The 19,072-nt window shown below is 43.2% G+C and overlaps 1 protein-coding gene across 1 annotated transcript; it reads left to right on the top strand.

Moving 5' to 3' along the window:
* Positions 1-6,471: 6,471 nt before the first annotated feature.
* Positions 6,472-7,777, top strand: LOC141126569 (protein NYNRIN-like). Its single transcript, XM_073612493.1, has one exon. The coding sequence runs from the start codon at positions 6,563-6,565 to the stop codon at positions 7,775-7,777; it is 1,215 nt and encodes a 404-aa protein (XP_073468594.1). The 5' UTR covers positions 6,472-6,562.
* The last annotated feature ends 11,295 nt before the right edge of the window (positions 7,778-19,072 follow it).

Here is a 19,072-nt window from a genome sequence, read left to right as displayed (position 1 = left end):
AAAAAAAAAAAAAAAAAAGAAACACCAGCCATTTTAATCTGTAGGGCCTTTGCTTTAAAAAAATATATAATGTTTGGGGGTTCAAAGTAATTTTCTTGCAAAAAAAAAAATGTTTTCATGTAAACAAGTGGTTAGAGTGGGTGATGTGTGACATAAGCTTCTAAATGTTGTGCATAAAATGCCAGGACAGTTCAACCCCCACCCAAAATGACCCCATTTTTGAAAGTAGATGCCCCAAGCTATTTGCTGAGAGGTATGTCAAGTCCATGGAATAATTTATATTGTGACACGAGTTGCGGGAAAAAGACAAATTTTTCTCGAATCGTCTTCCAGGGCAGCATCTGAGAGGCTCCTCCTCCCTGAAACAGAAAACACATTAGTCCACCATTATAAATTTCACAGTCTTACTTGCGTGCCTCAGTTGTTTGTGTTTCCTCTGGACCCACAGGAGCTGCAAAGAAACGTTTGTTATTTTAAAACCCTGCCACCATCCCATTCAGCCCAGCGGGCTTTGGGAGGGCGAGCAGGAGCAGCAAAATTTGAGCAAAAAAGACTTTGCTCTGCCTGAGATTTCACCCCTACAGAGGGGTCTGCAATCATCCCCTCAAGCTGATACAAATGCACTGGCATTTTTCTCCCCACACTACAGGCTGAAGGGACATGCTGTTAAATCAACCCATGGCAGTAATCCTCCTGACTCCTGAGAACTCAGACCGCACCAGGATCCCACAGACGGCATAGCGTGGTAGGTGTCAGTTTTCTTACTTTCATCTGGTCACCTACCGCCCGTTCGTCCGTCCGCCAGCCCGCTTGTTTTCCCCCTCTTCTTGCCGCCGACCTTGGCATTCCACCGCATTCTGTGGAAGAGCATTCCCTCATGGAGGCCCGGCTGGGTGTACCAAGATGGCGGCGTTGCCACTTCTGGTCACATGTTTCCGGTCGGCGGCCATTTTCCCGGGGTCCAAGAGACTTCTAGGAAAGATTATAGAGCGGCACGAAGGGTGACATCACTTCCGTGTGGAGGGACATTTAATTAAAAAAAAAAAAACAAGAAAACAAAACAGCAGAGTCCCCCTCCCTAATGAAATTTCAGGAAGGAGGTCATCAGCAACTGTAGTATGTGCAGGTGCATCCACCAACCTGCACGGGGTCAGCTGGGGGCGGGGCCGGAGCTTAAGCAGGAGGTAGTTAAAAAGCCTCTCCGAACAGAGGCTCCGAGGGCTGACCATGTTGGATGCTTCTCCACCCTGCCCTGCAGATCCTGCAAGCCAGGACAGCTCCAAGGTAAGCCAGAATACTCCAGGGTCACTTCTGTCTTAAACCTTACTGCAAAAACTACTCCTAAAAATGCAGTCTTTAGCCTCATTTCCTCACGAGGGTCTCTTTATGCTTGATTTCAGGCAAGGACCCCAGAGGAAAAGAAAACTAAAAGCATGTGTGTCGTACAGCCATCAGTTTTCACCAGAATGGAAAAAACCATTATGCCAAAAATGCATAGACAAAATGGTGGCCAAGGAGTCGCAAGGTTACCTGAGAGATCTGCTCACCTCTTTTAAAAAAGAGATTAAGAGCACCATGGCACCACTACGCTCAGCAATTGAGAGATTGGAAGCACCAGCAAATGCAGATCAAGCCAGTACCCCATCTACCAGCGGGACCTGCTTTCTTTCAGGCAAAAAGGTAGGAACAAGAGGAGGACTCAGAGGAATCCGAACAATCCGAATCAGAGGACGGACTCTGCTCAGAATCAGAGGAGGAAGATCTGCACTCAGAAGGCAATCTATTTCCCTTAGAAGACACAGATAACCTGTTAAAAGCCATAGCCGACATGCTGGGCATTAAAGAGACAAAAGCCGCAGAGCTCACACTACACGACAAGATGTACAAAGGGCTACAACCCAGGAAGCCTAGAACATTCCCTGTACACCAGACTCGTAAAGATATCTATAAAAAAGAATGGGCAGACCCAGAGAAGAAACTATTCATACCAGCGGCAGTCAAACGCAGATATCCGTTTGAAGAAACAGATATCAAAACCTGGGCTAAATGCCCCAAAGTAGATGCGTCTCTGGCAAAAGTTAAATAAATCTGATTTAGCCTTTGACTACGCAGGTACTTTAAGCAACCCCATGGACAAAAAAATAGAAGCCCTTCTAAAGAGAGCCTGGGAAGCAGGGGCGGTGAATCTAAACCTAGCAATATCTTCCACCTGCACAGCCCGCACCTTGCTAATATGGCTAACCCAGCTGCAGGAACTTCTGGAAAATGACACTCCTAGGGAAGAATTAATAAAGACCATCCCTACATTGACCAGAGCGGCAGCCTTTCTAGCAGATGCTTCAGCTGAAACTGTCAGAATCTCCTCAAGAGCCACAGCGTTACTCAACTCAGCCCGAAGAGCCCTGTGGCTGAAATCTTGGGAATGGCAACATCTCTTCTAAGAACAGGCTGTGTGGAATTCCGTTCACTGGAGACCTACTGTTCGGGCCTGAACTTGAAACGGTACTAGATAGAACTGCAGCAAAAAGCAAGGGGTTTCCCCAAACCAAAAAGGAGCAAGGGAAGCCGCCCTTTAGGCAGTTCAAAAAATCTAATAAACCGGGGGCCAGGTACAGTGGGAAGAAGCGTTGGGGACTACAAAATAAGAAAGGCAAGGATGAATTCATCCTCAAGCCCCCTAACCCAAAAAACAAAAAACAATGACTGCCATCAGGTGGGGGGCAGACTCGCAGCTTTTTCCCACCAATGGAGGGCAGCAACAAAAAACAAATTCATCATACGCACGATAATGGATGGCTATGCGATAGAATTTTCCACCCGCCCCCCAACCAAGTACACAGTAACCATGGTACCAAAAGAAAAAGAGCGAGCAAAGCCCTTTCTAGAGTCACTAAAGAATCTTCTACATCAGAAAGTGATTCGCCATGTACCTCAAGAAGAGGAACAAAGAGGTTTTTATTCACATATTTTTGCAAGGAAAAAACCGTCAGGCAAACTAAGGCTCATACTGAACCTCAAACCACTCAACAGAGTAATAAAATACAAAAGATTCAGAATGGAGTTAATTTATTCGGTCAGAAACATCCTTGGGAGTCATTTATGGCGACAATAGACCTACGGGATGCTTACCTACATGTCCCCATAAAAGAGGAGCATCAAAAATTCCTGAGGTTCGCAATAAAAGGGCCAGCTACCACTCTGCACCTGCAATATACAGCTCTCCCTTTCGGCATCTCTTCGGTACCCAGAATCTTTTCAAAGATAATGGCAGAAGCACTAAAGGGTTTAAGACAACAAGGTATTGGCATCATACCATATCTAGACGATCTACTCTTCTTTGCTGACTCAGCAGAGACTCTAGAGATCAACTTGCGCACAAGTATGTCCTACCTACAGAACCTGGGGTGGATAGTGAATGCAGAAAAATCACAGATGACCCCAAGCCAGAGATTGCTGTATCTGGGATATGTGTTGGATCCCAGACTAACCAAAATCTTCCTAACAGAAGAAAAGAGCGAAAAGATAACGCAGGCAGTAACCTCTCTAACAGGGACCAACGCCATCACAATCAGACAGGGAATGGCAGTTCTAGGTCTAATGACGGCTTCAATGCCAGCTATCACATGGGCACAGATCCACATGGGACCACTACAAAACTACATTCTGTCTCGGTGGGATGGCAAACACTCATCCCTAGACAAATCCATTCCTGTTCCGACCACGGTCAAACAAACACTCCAATGGTGGCTCCATCCACTTCGATACATCGAAGGGTGCAAATGGACTCAATCCGTCCCTGTCAGGATCACCGCCAGCGCCCTAGGCTGGGGGGCACACATGGAGGACCTTTTCGCACAGGGAAAATGGAGTCCCAGATGGTCCCAAGCCTCCTCAAACTTGAGGGAGCTAAAAACTGTGGAAGAAGCATTAAAAGCATTCAAACCAGCAATACAGGGGAGAGACGTAAGAATACAATCGGACAACGCCACAACTGTGGCATACCTAAACAGGCAGGGAGGGACAAAGTCCCTAAGCTTGATGAGGTTGACGGACACAATCCTACTATGGGCAGAACTAAACCTAAGCTCTATATCAGGCATCCACCTGAAAGGAACGGACAATACACTGGCGGACTTCCTGAGCAGGAAGACCATAAAACAGATGGAGTGGTCACGAAACCAATCGATCTTTGCACAAATCACTCAAATGTGGGGGATACCCGAGGTAGATCTGTTCACCTCCAAAGCGAACGCAAAATCACCAACACTCTTCTCACTAGATCCCACAGATGGGAACAGCGGAATAGATGCTTTTAATCAAAACTGGAGATGGCAACTGTTATGCATTCCCTCCAACTGCCATAATACCAAGACTACAGTGATACTAATAGCACCGTACTGGCCCCAAAGGGCATGGTTCAGCCACTTACAGAACCTCAGCATCCAACGTCATCTAACATTGCCGGACCGGCCAGATCTTTTATCACAAGGCCCAGTCAACCATCCGAACCACAGAATCCTGAAACTCTCGGCTTGGTTACTGAAAGGATAAGACTCCAGAATAAGGGATTGTCAGACAAGGTGATCAATACCATCTTAGACAGCAGGAAACCAGTAACTAGGGCAATCTATAAAAAAGTGAGGAAAAAGTTTGTCTCCTGGAACAAAAATAAACCAATTTCCAAGCCCTGTCTATGATGGAACCATACTGTCTTATAAATATAGACAAGATAATTCTCTCGCCAGACCCGGCTTTCCTACCCAAGGTCTCTTCAACGTTCCACAGAACACAAAATATCATCATCCCTTCACTTCCAAAAAGCATGGATAGCAAAAAAAGAGACACTTACAACAAACTAGATGTAAGAAACACACTCATGACATACATCGAAAGAACAAAGGACTGGCAAAGAACAACTTCTCTTTTTGTCCTATATGCGGGGGTCAACAAAGGGAAGCAGGCTTCTAAGAATACCATCAGCAGATGGATAAGAATGGCCATACAGACGACCTACGAAGCACAAAACCTCACCCCTCCTGACAGGATCACACAACCAGAGCCTGGGCAGCCTCGGTTGCAGAGAAAGCAGGGGCAACACCGGAGCAGATCTGCAGGGCAGCAACATGGTCAAGCTTCGGTACCTTCGCAAGGCACTATTGTATAGACCAGCTGTCCGACCAAGACCAGGCATTTGGTCGCAAGGTGCTCCAGTCTCTGTCCCCACCCTAGTAAGTATTGCTTGATACATCGTCTCGGATGCTGCCCTGGAAGACGATTCGAGAAAATAGGTACCTGGTAACTCTTTTTCTAAGAAGTCTTCCAGGGCAGCACTAGTTCCCACCCTTGGAAGGACAAATACCAGGTACAAAGGGGGGGGATTTTAAGCTAACTGCGATTTCCTTTGGTGCTTTAGTCCACCATTATAAATTCCACAGTCTTACCTGCGTGCCTCAGTTGTATTAATGTGTTTCCTGTTGCAGGGAGGAGGAGCCTATCTCTCGGATGCTGCCCTGGAAGACTTCTTAGAAAAAGAGTTACCAGGTACCTAACTCTATTTTTTTTTTTTTTTTTTGCACAAAGTTGTCACTAAATGATGTATTGCTCAAACATGCCATTAGCATATGTGAAATTACACCCCAAAATACATTCTGTTGCTTCTCCTGAGTATGGGGATACCACATGTGAGACTTTTTGGGAGCCTAGCCGCGTACGGGACCCCGAAAACCAAGCACCACCTTAAGGGTTTAAATTTTTTATTTCACTCCTCACTGCCTATCACAGTTTCGGAGGCCATGGAATGCCCATATGGCACAACCCCCCCCCCCACACACAATGACCCCATTTTAGAAAGTAGACACCCCAAGCTATTTGCTGAGAGGTATGGTGAGTATTTTGCAAACCTCGCTTTTTGTCACAAAGTTTTGAAAATTGAAAAAAGAAAAAAGAAAAATTTTTCTTTTCTTTCTTCATTTTCAAAAACAAATAAGAGCTGCAAAATACTCACCATGCCTCTCAGCAAATAGCTTGGGTTGTCTACTTTCCAAAATGGGGTCATTTGGGGGGGTTTTGTGCCATATTAGCATTTTATGGCCTTCACAACTGTGATAGGTAGTGAGGAGTGAGATCAAAAATTTACGCCCTTAGAAATCCTGAAGGTGGTGATTGGTTTTCGGGGGCCCCGTATGCGGCTAGGCTCCCAAAAAGTCCCACACATGTGGTATCCCCGTACTCAGGAGAAGCAGCAAAATGTATTTTGGGGTGCAATTTCGCATATACCCTTGGCATGTGTGAGCAATATATCATTTAGTGACAACTTTTTGTAAAATCTATATATTTTGTCATAATTTAATCACTTGGGACAAAAAAATAAAATATTCAATGGGCTCAACATGCCTCTCAGCAATTTCCTTGGGGTGTCTACTTTCCAAAATGGGGTCATGGGGGGGGGTTGTACTGCCCAGACCCAGTCTTGTGCCCCATTGTTTGTGCCCTCACAAAATCCTGCATAGAAGTTCCGGATATTTCGGACATACAAAGGCAGGATGATAACATTAAGGAAATCATGCAAAAACTGCAAAATGAGACTGGGGAACTCTCTGAGGGGAATACTTTGGCAAAGTACATAAAACACCTCAAATTATCAGAAGATAAAAAGGTATTGTTGCATCAGGGAGATGAAGTAACGTGGGTGGTTCCTGAAAAATACCAGAATGAAATGATTTACATAGTGCATGACCTGCCTACTGGGGGTCATCAAGGGTCAGAGAAAACAGGTGAGCGGCTCAAGAACATAGGTTGGTGGCCTTCCATGATGACAGATGTGAAGCAGTATTGTGACAATTGTATTGTCTGTGCACAGGTTAACCCCGCACCAAGGAAGATCAATGCCCCTTTACGAATCCGACTGAAAGAAGGGCCATGGAATGCCTTACAAATGGATTACATGGGACCCTTGCCAGTCACTTCTAGAAACAACCGATACATTTTGGTAGTCACAGATTTATTTTCGAAATGGGTAGAGATTTTCCCAACCAAAAGTAACACTGCACAAACTACGGCTAAGATTTTGGTGGAACAGGTGTTCAGTAGATGGGGGCTCCCAGCATCAATAGAGTCAGATCAGGGGACCCATTTTACGGGAAAGATGGTAAAAACCTGCCTAGAGATGTTAGGGGTGGAGCAAAAGTTTCACATTCCATATCACCCAGAATCTTCAGGTCAGGTTGAAAGAGCCAATCGGCAGATTAAGACAATGCTAAAAAAATTTGTCCACATCAATGGTAAGAACTGGGATAATCTGTTGCCATTACTGGCCATGGCCATCCGAGCAACTCCCTCATATGCTACCCGGTTGACACCCTTTGAAGTGCTGACAGGTAGACAGATGAGACTCCCTGAACATCTCTGGCTAGAGATGCATACCCCTACAATAGACAGACTGTCAATGGACCAATACCTCCTTAAACTCCAAAAAGCGTTAAAAGAGATCCATGTATTTGCAGCAGCACAAATGGGTAAAAGTCAAAAGAAAGCCAAGGCGTATTTTGACAAAGGGGTTCGAGAATGCACTTGGGCCATAGGAGACCGAGTTATATTCTTGGAGCTACGTCCCCTGGATAACAGTTTATGTCAAAAATGGAGAGGCCCATTTTACATTATTGATAAATTAAGTCCGTCTGTATATAAAATCAGAATAGAAGCGGGCAAAAAGACACAAGATAAATGGGTTCATGCGAACCAACTGAAACAGTTCCATGGAGCCAAAGAAATCAACTAAAATGTGCTGCTTTCTTCCCTTTTAGAGCCATGAAGTCAATGTGGATTGTTATCCTGCTCCATCTGTTCGGACATACCAAGGGAGAGGAGACTGGACCACTCATCAGCGTGATCGTGGAGAAGAATCCGGTCTACTGCATAGAGGGGGAACCTGTCTTATTGCCTGTGGCCATTGTAGGAACTGTGGGGAAGCAAGTTTATTGGTGGAGTCCCATTGATAATCATTTAGTCTGGGTTAATGGCGTTGCTGGGAATATCACTGACTACCGGGATAGAGTCATGAGCTTTCAAAACGGATCCTTGTTGATTCAAGAGACACGGTTGAGTGATGCCGGAGAGTGGAAATATTCTTTTGTTATCTCCATCCCCTTGGCCAGCAACACACATGCATCCACTCTTCAGTACGTCCCAGGAAAAGTTACTTTGCATGTGTCCCCAAAGAGTAACACCACCCCTGCTTCTACAAATTTGCCCAAAACTACAGCTGCAATCCCGTATTACAAACCAACATCATTGGAATGCCCATCACTGCAAGAGGGACCACCTAGTGGCCTAACGGCAACATCAATCCCGGGAATAGTGTTCAATAATGTGAAGTTCATTCATGTACCTGTGGTACTTAATTTGTCCCAGTGGAACATGGCTGAATTCGGCTCATGTGCCCGGACAAATGTGTCTTTGTTTTATTCTTCCTTGCTGGTAGATTTGATTGCCTCCCATGCAAGCCGAACTCATGATCCATTTGCAGAACCAAACCTCACTCCGCACAGGGGCATTTTCAGATCCAGAAAGTTAAAGGGCTTGGACAACATACTTGGGTCCATCCCAGGACTTTTTGGATCTGGCATGTCAATTTGGAACCGAGCCGATTTGTCAGCGATTCGCAGGCATATCGGAAATTTTGAACAGAAAGAGGGTCGGCAAGTGCTGAAACCGGTTCTGCAGGGTGTTGAGGGGCTTGCAGAGGAGGAAAGGTTTACGGTCTATAACATGAAAGACATTGCCCAGTTGTTTGAAAAAACACAACAGAAAATAAACGAAATCATAAATATAAATAATAAGAAAGCTAGAGAGGATGGTATGGGCAAAGAGGTGATATGCACGGCATATGGGAATTTTGTTTTAACCAAAGTCACTAATGTTATCAGAGATATTCAAGCAGGTAAAATCCCTGATATATTAAAAGATACAGACCTTACCCAATGGTATTGTACTCACACTAATATTAGTGGTGGAATGAATGTACATTCGGGAGACAAGTGCAAACCTTTGCCGGTTTCCACAATTCGAAACATAGGGATAGTGACACCACACCCCAATAGAGGGCCATTTGCTTGCAAGAAGAGCCAGTCGCTGTGCGCCTACCGTGACCTAATGTATGTGTCCTTCACCATGTCACTGCCAGTGTTCCATCCCCAAGACGACTACTTTAACACGATGGCGTCCATACACTCCCTCGGGTACCTCGAAAACGACGTGTACAAGGAAAGGTTGCACCTCCCCGAAATGCTCATTCAAGTTCAAGGGCGATGGAAAGCACCACACACTGCCTGCTGCACTGTCAAAGACAATAGGTACTTATGCCGTTGTGATGTGTTCGAAATTGACACTCCAGTCTGTGGTCTAAGCAATGACCCGGATCCCACAGCCAAAGTAGCCAGGGACCCCCAACTGGAAAGTCCACGCCAACCACCTCAAGAAACTAGTCCAAGTAAGATGGAAGCTAACTGCCCCGTGAAGTTGTCAAAATGGAGAACACCCAGCACAAGGGTCACCTACCACATGGATGGACTGTACTGTGTCGTTACCAACCACCAGACATTTCTCTATGGGGGTCAGTCATGTCCGATACCCTATCCAAATTTCTGCTTCATTCCACATGAGTACTCTATTATTGGGGAAACTGTAGTAACTCCCATACCAGTGCTAACAGAAGACTATATCATTGAGAGTCCCCCTGATGTCCCAGATCCTAGAAACTACATACCCCATTTTGATATAAAAATTGATACTCTGTCAGTAAACCTTCACAATCTGCTTGCAAGGAAGGATACCCATATAATTCAAGTCAGTAATGATATGGTGAAAACAGAGAAAAGGTTAAATGAACTTTTACATGATGGGGATTTCAGCTTAGTCACCACTAGGACCTGGGTGGAAATGGGGATAAAAGGTCTTCTCATATTGCAGTGTGGGGTACTGTTATTTATGACGGGCATGGTAATATATCTGGGCCGACTTCTAAAATGGCAGAGGGAGAAACTCAACTCACTAATGGAGATTAGACATAAACAATTACTCAGTTAAGTGTGGCCTCGTCTCATCTGTCTCAACTTGCCACAAGGGGTCATCTGTTGCCTTATGAGGAGTTTATGAGTAATCTCCATTAGCAACTGAGAATATCTGTATATAGATGTGTATATATATTTTTGGATAAGAAATAATAGTTGTGTGTATGTGACAGGGTTTCAGTAAAGGGGTAATTTAGCTAGATGTGAATACGCGACAGGATCTGGCTGAAAAGAGCTAATGCATTTAACAGCTACTTGTAGTATGCGAGAAGGATGTGCTGGGAAGACAATCAGCTGATTACGTATATTTGATGTTCAAAGGGTCAAGGACAGATACCATCTGAAGTTTAATTGTTAAAGGGCCAAATTCATTAGGTCAATAAAGGCCTTTGTATTCCTCCATGCTAATCAACCATTTGTCCATTTCAAAGGGGTGTTTGAGAGGATGACAAATATTTCTTTCATCTGTTCAGGAAAGGAGGTTTTGCCCTGGCTAAGGCCATGCATAAGTTAAGTACCCCTTTCAAGAGAAGGTGATGACTCTCACCTTAATCCCTCTTCAAACAACTTATCCCCAGCTCGTTACCACAACAGGAGGAAGTTGCCCAAATAAGGAGATATGCCTGGTGGGAATAGAGGGCTAACAGAATAAACCAATCATATTGGCCCTATTCAATTCAATGAGAGATGGGCCTATAAGAAGGTATTCCAAAGAGAGTAGTGGAGGAGATGAAAGCTGACCTGGGCCCCAGGAACATTCATAATATAGGTAATTATCAGAACATCTTCCAGCACTTAAAGGTATACCTGCTTGTCATGCTTGTTTGTTTACCCTTTGTATTGTAATGATTATACTTTGTCTTCTTGTACTATAACCTAATATTTTCTCCCTTAAGACTATAGATATTGTCTGTGTATTAGGTAGACTTTTAACGCTTCTTTAATAAATGTTATTATATTTAAGCTTTCACTTCTGGCTATGAGAATCCTTATTTAACCAACCTCATATCTTATGGTTAATAATTCATAAATGTACGTTTAGAACGTCAAGAACCTCAAGAAATTAGATTTATGACTATAAACTAAAAGCTGTATAAATTCCACAAAATGTACCCGAGTTTGTAGACGCTATAACTTTTGCGCAAAACCAATAAGCATACGCTTATTGACTTATTTTTTTACCAAAGACATGTGGCTGAATACATTTTGCCCTTAATGTATGACTAAAATTGAGTTTATTGGATTTTTTTTATAACAAAAAGTTGAAAATATAATTTTTTTAAAAAACATTTTTGGTCTTTTTCCGTTTATAGCGCAAAAAATAAAAACCGCAGAGGTGATCAAATACCTTTAAGAGAAAGCTCTATTTGTGGGAAGAAAAGGACGCAAATTTTGTCTGGGTACAACATTGCATGACCGCGCAATTAGCAGTTAACGTGACGCAGTGCCAAATTGTAAAAAGTGCTCTGGTCAGGAAGGGGGTAAAATCTTCCGGGGCTGAAGTGGTTAAATAAAAAATGCAAAAAAAAGTGTCACCTAATTAGTAAATAGAGTCCACCTGTGTGTAATTTAATCACAGTATAAATACTGCTGTTCTGTGAAGCCCTCAGAGGTTTGTTCAAAAACCTTAGTGAACAAACAGCAGCATGAACGCCAAGGAACACACCAGACAGGTCAGGGGTAAGGTTGTGGAGAAGTTTAAAGCAGGGTTATGTTATAAAAAATATATATATAAAAATAATAATAAGCTTTGAACATCTCACAGAGTACTGTTCAATCCATCATCCATCATCCATCCATAAATGCAGAGAGTATGGCACAGCTGCAAACCTACCAAGACATGGTTGTCCACCTAAACTGACAGGCCGGGCAAGGGGAGCATTAATCAGAGAAGCAGCCAAGAGTCCCATGATAACTCTGGAGGAGCTGCAGAAATCCACAGCTCAGGTGAGATCTGTCCAAAGGACAACTATTAGTCATGTTCTCCACAAATCTTGCCTTTATGGAAGAGTGGCAAGAAGAAAGCCATTGTTGAAAGAAAGCCATAAGTAGTCCTGTTTGCAGTTTGCGAGAAGCCATGTGGGGGACACGGCAAACATGTGGAAGGAGGTGCTCTGGTTAGATGAGACCAAAATTGAACTTTGTCCTAAAAGCAAAACGTTTTGTGTGGTGGAAAACTAACACTGCACATCACCCTGAACACACCATCCCCACCATAAAACGTGGTGGCAGCATCCTGTTGTGGGGATGCTTTTCTTCAGCAGGGGCAGTGAAGCTGGTCAGAGTTGATGGGAAGATGGATGGAGCCAAATACAGGGCAATTTTAGACGAAAACCTGTCTGGAAAAGACTTGAGACTGTGGCGGAGGTTCAACATCTAACAGGACAAAGACCCTAAACATACAGCCAGAGCTACAATGGAATGGTTTAGATCAAAGCATATTCATGTGTTAGAATGACCCAAAGTCCAGACCTAAATCCAATTGAGAATCTGTGGCAAGACTTGAAAATTGCTGTTCAGACACTCTCCATCCAACCTGACAGAGCTCAAGCTATTTTGCAAAAGAAGAATGGGCAAATATTTCACTCTCTAGATGTGCGAAGCTGGTAGAGACATACCCAAAAAGACTTGCAGCCGTAATTGCAGCCAAAGGTAGTTCTACAAAGTATTGAGGGGGGCTGCATACAAATGCACGGCACACTTTTCTAATATTTATTTGTAAACAACTTTGAAAACCATTTATCGTTTTCATTTCACTTCACAATTATGTGCCACTTTATGTTGGTCTATCACATAAAATCCCAATAAAATATATTTAAGTTGTTGGTTGTAACATGCCAAAATGTGGAAAATTTCACATTTTGGAAAAAGTATGAATACTTTTCAAGGCACTGTATATACATTCCATCCTGAAAGTATTCACAGCACTTAACTTTTTCCACATTTTGTTATGTTACAGCCTTATTCCAAAATTGATTAAATTCATTATTTTCCTCAGAATTCTACAAACAATACCCTATAATTACAACATGAAAGAAGTTTACATAAGTATTCACAGTGTTTGCCATGACATTCAAAATTGAGCTCAGGTGCATCCTGTTTCCACTGATCATCCATGAGATGTTTCTACAACTTGATTGGAGTCCACCTGTGGTAAATTCAGTTGATTGGACATGATTTGAAAAGGCACACGCCTATCTATATAAGGTCCCACAGTTAACAGTGCATGTCAGAGCACAAACCAAGCCATGAATTCCAAGGAATTGTCTGTAGACCCTTGAGACAGGATTGTATCGAGAAGCAGATCTGGGGAATTGTGCAGAAAAATTTCTGCAGCATTGAAGGTCCCAATGACCACAGTGGCTTCTATCATCTGTAAATGGAAGAAGTTTGGAATCGCCAGGACTCTTCCTAGAACAGGTTGCCTGGCCAAACTGAGCGATTGGGAGAGAAGGATCTTAGAGAGGTGACTAAGAACCCGATGGTCCAGCATTTGTGGAGAGAGAACCTCCCAGAAGAACAACCATCTTTGCAGCACTCCACCAATCAGGCCTGTATGGTAGAGTGGCCAGACGGAAGCCACTCCTCAGTAAAAGGCACATGACAGCCCACCTGGAGTTTTCCAAAAGGCGCCTGAAGAACTCTCAGACCATGACAAACAATATTCTCTGGTCTGATGAAACAAAAAGATTAAACTCTTTGGCCTGAATAGCGAGCATCATGTCTGGAGGAAACCAGGCACCGCTTATCACCTGGCCAAAACCATCCCTACAGTGAAGCATGGTGGTGGCAGCATCATGCTGTGGGGATGTTTTTCAGCAGCAGGAACTGGGAGACTAGTCAAGATTGAGGGTACATCAAAATGTCTTATCTAAGATCTATAAATATTTGAATTCAGAGAATAAAGGAATGGAGCTACCCTACATTAAGAAATGGGAATTGAAGATAGGGATGGAAATCCCCAGGGAAACGTGGAAAAAGGCAATCATAGCAACTCATAAACTATCAATATCCGCTAAACATCAAGAAAGGAATTATAAAATCTTAGCCAGATGGTATAGGTGTCCCGTGGACCTACATAAGATGAACCCTGATAATGAGGATATTTGTTGGAGGTGTCATGCAGCTCAGGGTACAATGTCGCATATTTGGTACTATTGCTCTGAAATTCAACCATTCTGGCAGAGAATATTTGAGATATATAGAGATATGACCAAGACTGATTTATACCCTGGAATACAGGTGGCAGTATTATCTATGATCCCATGATTGGTGAAAAAAATAAAAAAGGGAATTTTGAAATTTTTTGACAGCGGCTCGAAACCATTATAGCAAGAAAATGGAAGAGCATATGTGTGCCTTCGGTAGTGGAGTGGGAATGTGAAATGGCGGAGATGCGTGCCCTGGAGGAAAGAATGGTGATAGAAGAGGGGTTTAAGGAACAATTATTAAATATATGGACTAAATGGGAAGAGTTCAGAGCCTCTTCAAAGCTTCTGAGGAATTTCTAATTTATCATAGGAGGGGAGGTCCCCAAATTTTTTTGTTTTGTTTTTGTTGTTGTATGGTTTGTTGGTATGAATGGGTATGATTGAGTAGTAAGAGAGGGTGGGGGTGGGTTTAGACTATGGAATGTACATCCTTGAATTAATTTTGTAGTTTAAAGGAAATAGAAAATTGAATAATGGTCTTGATAAAGAATTATAGAATTGCTTCATGTTATGGATGTGTATCTGTATTATAAAGTGTTGTTAAAAACGTTTTGATAAATAAAGATTGTTAAAAAAAAAAAAAGATTGAGGGTACATCTAACACTTCCCTCCCCCCCAGGACTGACAATGCTGCTGTCCAAAAGTGCCCCTGTGCTCCTTCATCCCGAGTGGGGGCATTCTAATTTAGGAGGTGTGTTACTGGCCAGATCACCAGGTAAAAAGACTAAGGCTGGCCATATATTTATAGAATTTTCTTACAATTTTCTTTAGATTTACCTTCAACTATGTAGTGCACGGGCTTGCCTAATTGGATACGATTAAAAGTGTTTAGTTTTGACCTCAAATTATATGGTTTTTGGTAAATCTAAAGGAAAATTGTACAAGACAATTTTTAACATTTGTGGCCAGCCTAAAAAAAAGGAAATGAATACAGCTATCACATTTTAATATTGGTAGGCTGCAATATATTACATTTTTGGTTTTGGGTTTAATACCGCTTTAAAGTGGTAGTAAAAGCGTTACTTTTTTAAAAAAATATCCAGGCCCCCTGCAGCCTTATGCCATAATGTGCTAGCATGCCCCATCTACTAGCACATTATGACAGACTTGTCTGTCAAAAGAAGCCCTCCACCACTGCTGGGGCACTTCCATCTTCACCCACTCTTCCTTCCATGTTTGGCCACTTAAATAACTAGGTTGTGATGATGTCGCTCCTGGCACACACAGGAGACGCATTGCCATGGCACATAGCGGGTGCCGTAATGTACTCTGAGCTGTGTATGCGAGGCTCAGTGTGTATTACTGCTGACAGGCAGGAAGAAACATTTATGGAAGAAGAGACCCTACTTTTTTTTTTTTTCTTCTTCTCCAGTTTATTACCACTTTAAGACCTTTAAGGGAGCCTAGACAGGTACACACAGGTTGTTCGGCATCAGTGTGAACTGGTATGGTAAAAAAAAAAACAAGTAATACATCCGCCCCTTTGAGAAAAGCAACCGCCCATTATAATAACCAGCCCCGAGCATCGTGTTGATTGTGTTCAGTGTATAACCATACATCCGCCCCTTTGAGAAATGCATCCACCCCTTGCTGTATTAAATGAATAGCCAGCCCCAAGCATCAGGAGCGAGCGGCGTGTTGATTGTGCTTGCGCAGTCCAGGCCGGGCACTATGCTCTCTGCTGACTGATGTCAGTTCCGGTTGCTGGCGTCAGTTCCGATATCGGCGCCATCAGCGTTCCATGCTGGTTCCGACAGCTTCTCCTCCGGGGGGGGGGGATCACAATTCTATATTTGAATAATCGTGGCAACTCTAATACAGAGTACTGATTCTTTGCGGTGCGATTTGCATCAACACAAAAAAAATTGGCACAAATTGCACTGCAAAGAATCGCATGCGATTTTCGTGTGTGTGTATATAAAGGCGCCATCTAGTGGGCAGTTTAGAACGCAAAAAATTCAGCGGGGGGGGGGGGGGGGGGGGGGGGCGCTGTCCCAGTAAGTAAGCAGAGAAATCAGATTAGACTCTCAAAGCAGCAATCATTTCATTTGGAAAACTGAACAGAATGATGACATTAGGTAAATAGATCACAAGCCCATGCAGGGAGATGGTAGTGTACCATTGAGGCACCGTGACTCTCGGGTTCCATAGTTTACGCCGCTGAGCCTGGTGAAACGAACGGCTGCCTCTAACCCTGGAGCACCTGCGAGCAGGTGGTGAGCCCAATGGATGCTGGATAAATAGACGGAGCCGGCAAAGGCTGGCGAACCCGGAAATGACAGCTGCGGTCAGAGCTCATCACCGCCGGCCGGAGGAAATACCAGGAGTGTGTGGAAGTGCTCAACTATGGAGACAGTACTGTGCGGGCAACCGAGGACGTCCATTGATCCGGCATCCATTGGGCTCAATCAATAATCGATTGCTGCTTTAAACGTCTAATCTGTCTCCACCTACTTACTGGAACAGCACTCCCTCTGCTGAATTTTGTGAGTTCTAAACTGCCCACTAGATGGCGCTTCTTTACACACACACGAGCAGTGGGGTGAAAATGCATGCGATTCCGATAGCAATCGTAATACATTCCTATTCGAATTGCATGCAATTTCTTGCAGTGCGATTTGTATCAACTCAAATTGCACCGCAAAGTATCAGTTGTGGTATCGGGAGCATTTGGGCAAGTACCGATACTCGGTCAAATGCCTGGGCATAGATAACGGTATTGGTGCATCCCTACTAGCAATTCAAACTTCTGATCTGGAGTAATTTCAGTTTGTCATCAGTTTTGTAACATGTTTTACTTAAAATCGCTGTAGACATTTCTACTGGAGGACTGGGGCAATGGAATTTAAGCAGACACATAAGTTCAGGATGGTTTAAACTACCGCATGACTTTCCTCTCCTTTTGCCTGATATCATGTTTCTGCACAGTACGTACTTGAAGATCTAAGTATAGTCCCCCCTCCCCAAACAGGCACTGGGCAGTCATGTATTTTTATACCTTTTAATCTATAACATAGAGAAGGTTTTCTAGGAGTCATTTAGGAAACAAAATGTGAAAAAGAGAACGCATAGTTGTGTACTAGTTGGTGAGAGGGTGTGTGTGGGTGTATATATATATATATATATATATATATATATATATATATATAAAGAAAATCTCCACTTCAGCCTCAGAAGGTTTTACCCCCTTCCTGACCAGAGCACTTTTTACAATTTGGTACTGCGTCGCATTAACTGGTAATTTTGCAGTCATGCAATGCTGTACCCAAATCAAATTCTCTTCCTTTTTTCCAACAAAGCGCTTTCTTTTGGTGCTATTTGATCACCTCTGCGTTTTTTATTTTTTGCGCTATACACACAAAAAAAAAAAAAAAAAAAAAGCGATTTTGAAAAATTTTTTTTTTCTTTTTGCTATAATAAATTTCCCCACAAATGTTTTTAAAAGACTAATTTCTTCATCAGTTTAGGCCAATATATATTGTTCTACATATTTTTGGTAAAAAAAAAAAAAAAAAATCGCAATAAGCATATATTGATTGGTTTGCGCAAAAGTTATAGTGTCTACAAACTATGGGAAAGATTTATGGCATTTTTAATTTTTTCTTTTTTTACTAGTAATGGTGGTGATCTGCGGACACTTTTGACACATTTTTGGGACCATTGACATTTATACAGCGCTCATGCTATAAAAATGCACTGATTACTGTATAAATGACACTGTCAGGGAAGGAGTTAACACTAGGTGGCAATCAAGAGGTTAAATGTGAGTTCTAACTGTATGGGGACAGGACTGAGTAGGAGAGGAGACATGTCGCTGTTCCTACCAGGGCTTTGCGTGTGCACACGATCGCACACTGGCAGCTCTTAAAGGAACCCCGTATATATATACACACAGGGTTTTGCGCAGCAGTGCCATTGTGGTGCAGTAAATGTATGCGAGCCGGTCGGGAACCATAATATATATATATATATATATTTTTATATTATATACACACACACACACAGTACCTCACAAAAGTATGTACACCCCTCGCATTTTTGTAAATATTTTATTCTATCTTTGGATGTGACAACACTGAAGAAATTACACTTTGCTACAATGTAAAGTAGTGAGTGTACAGCTTGTATAACAGTGTAAATTTGCTGTCCCCTCAAACTAACTCAACACACAGCCATTAATGTCTAAGCCTCTGGCAACAAAAGTGAGTGCAAATGTCCAAACTGAGCCCAAAGTGTCAATATTTTGTGCGGCCACCATTATTTTCCAGCACTGCCTTAACCCTCTTGGGCATGGAGTTCACCAGAGCTTCACAGGTTGCCATTGGAGTCCTCTTCCACTCCTCCATGATGACATCACAGAGCTGGTGGATGTTAGAGACCTTGTGCTCCTCCACCTTCCGTTTGAGGATGCCCCACAGATGTTCAATAGGGTTTAGGTCTGGAGACATGCTTGGCCAGTCCATCACCTTTACCTTCATCTTCTTTAGCAAGACAGTGGACGTCTTGGAGGTGTGTCTGGGGTCGTTATGTTGGAATACTGCCCTACGGCCCAGTGTCCGAAGGGAGGGGTTCATACTCTGCTTCAGTATGTCACAGGACATGTTGGCATTCATGGTTCCCTCAATGAACTGTAGCTCCCCAGTGCCAGCAGCCCTCATGCAGCCACAGACCATGACACTCCCACCACCAAGCTTGACTGTAGGCAAGCCACACTTGTCTTTTTACTCCTCAGCTGGTTGCTGGCACACACGCTTGACACCATCTGAACCAAATAAGTTTATCTTGGTCTCATCA

Source organism: Aquarana catesbeiana, linkage group LG02, assembly GCF_042186555.1.
Source record: "Aquarana catesbeiana isolate 2022-GZ linkage group LG02, ASM4218655v1, whole genome shotgun sequence".
In the NCBI taxonomy this organism is placed as follows: Eukaryota; Metazoa; Chordata; class Amphibia; order Anura; family Ranidae; genus Aquarana; species Aquarana catesbeiana.
This window is presented reverse-complemented; position numbering and strand designations above follow the sequence as displayed.

What these genes read in the sequence shown, in the direction of transcription:
- LOC141126569 (XM_073612493.1), top strand. Translation starts at nt 6,563, where the DNA reads ATGCAAAAACTGCAAAATGAGACTGGGGAACTCTCTGAGGGGAATACT.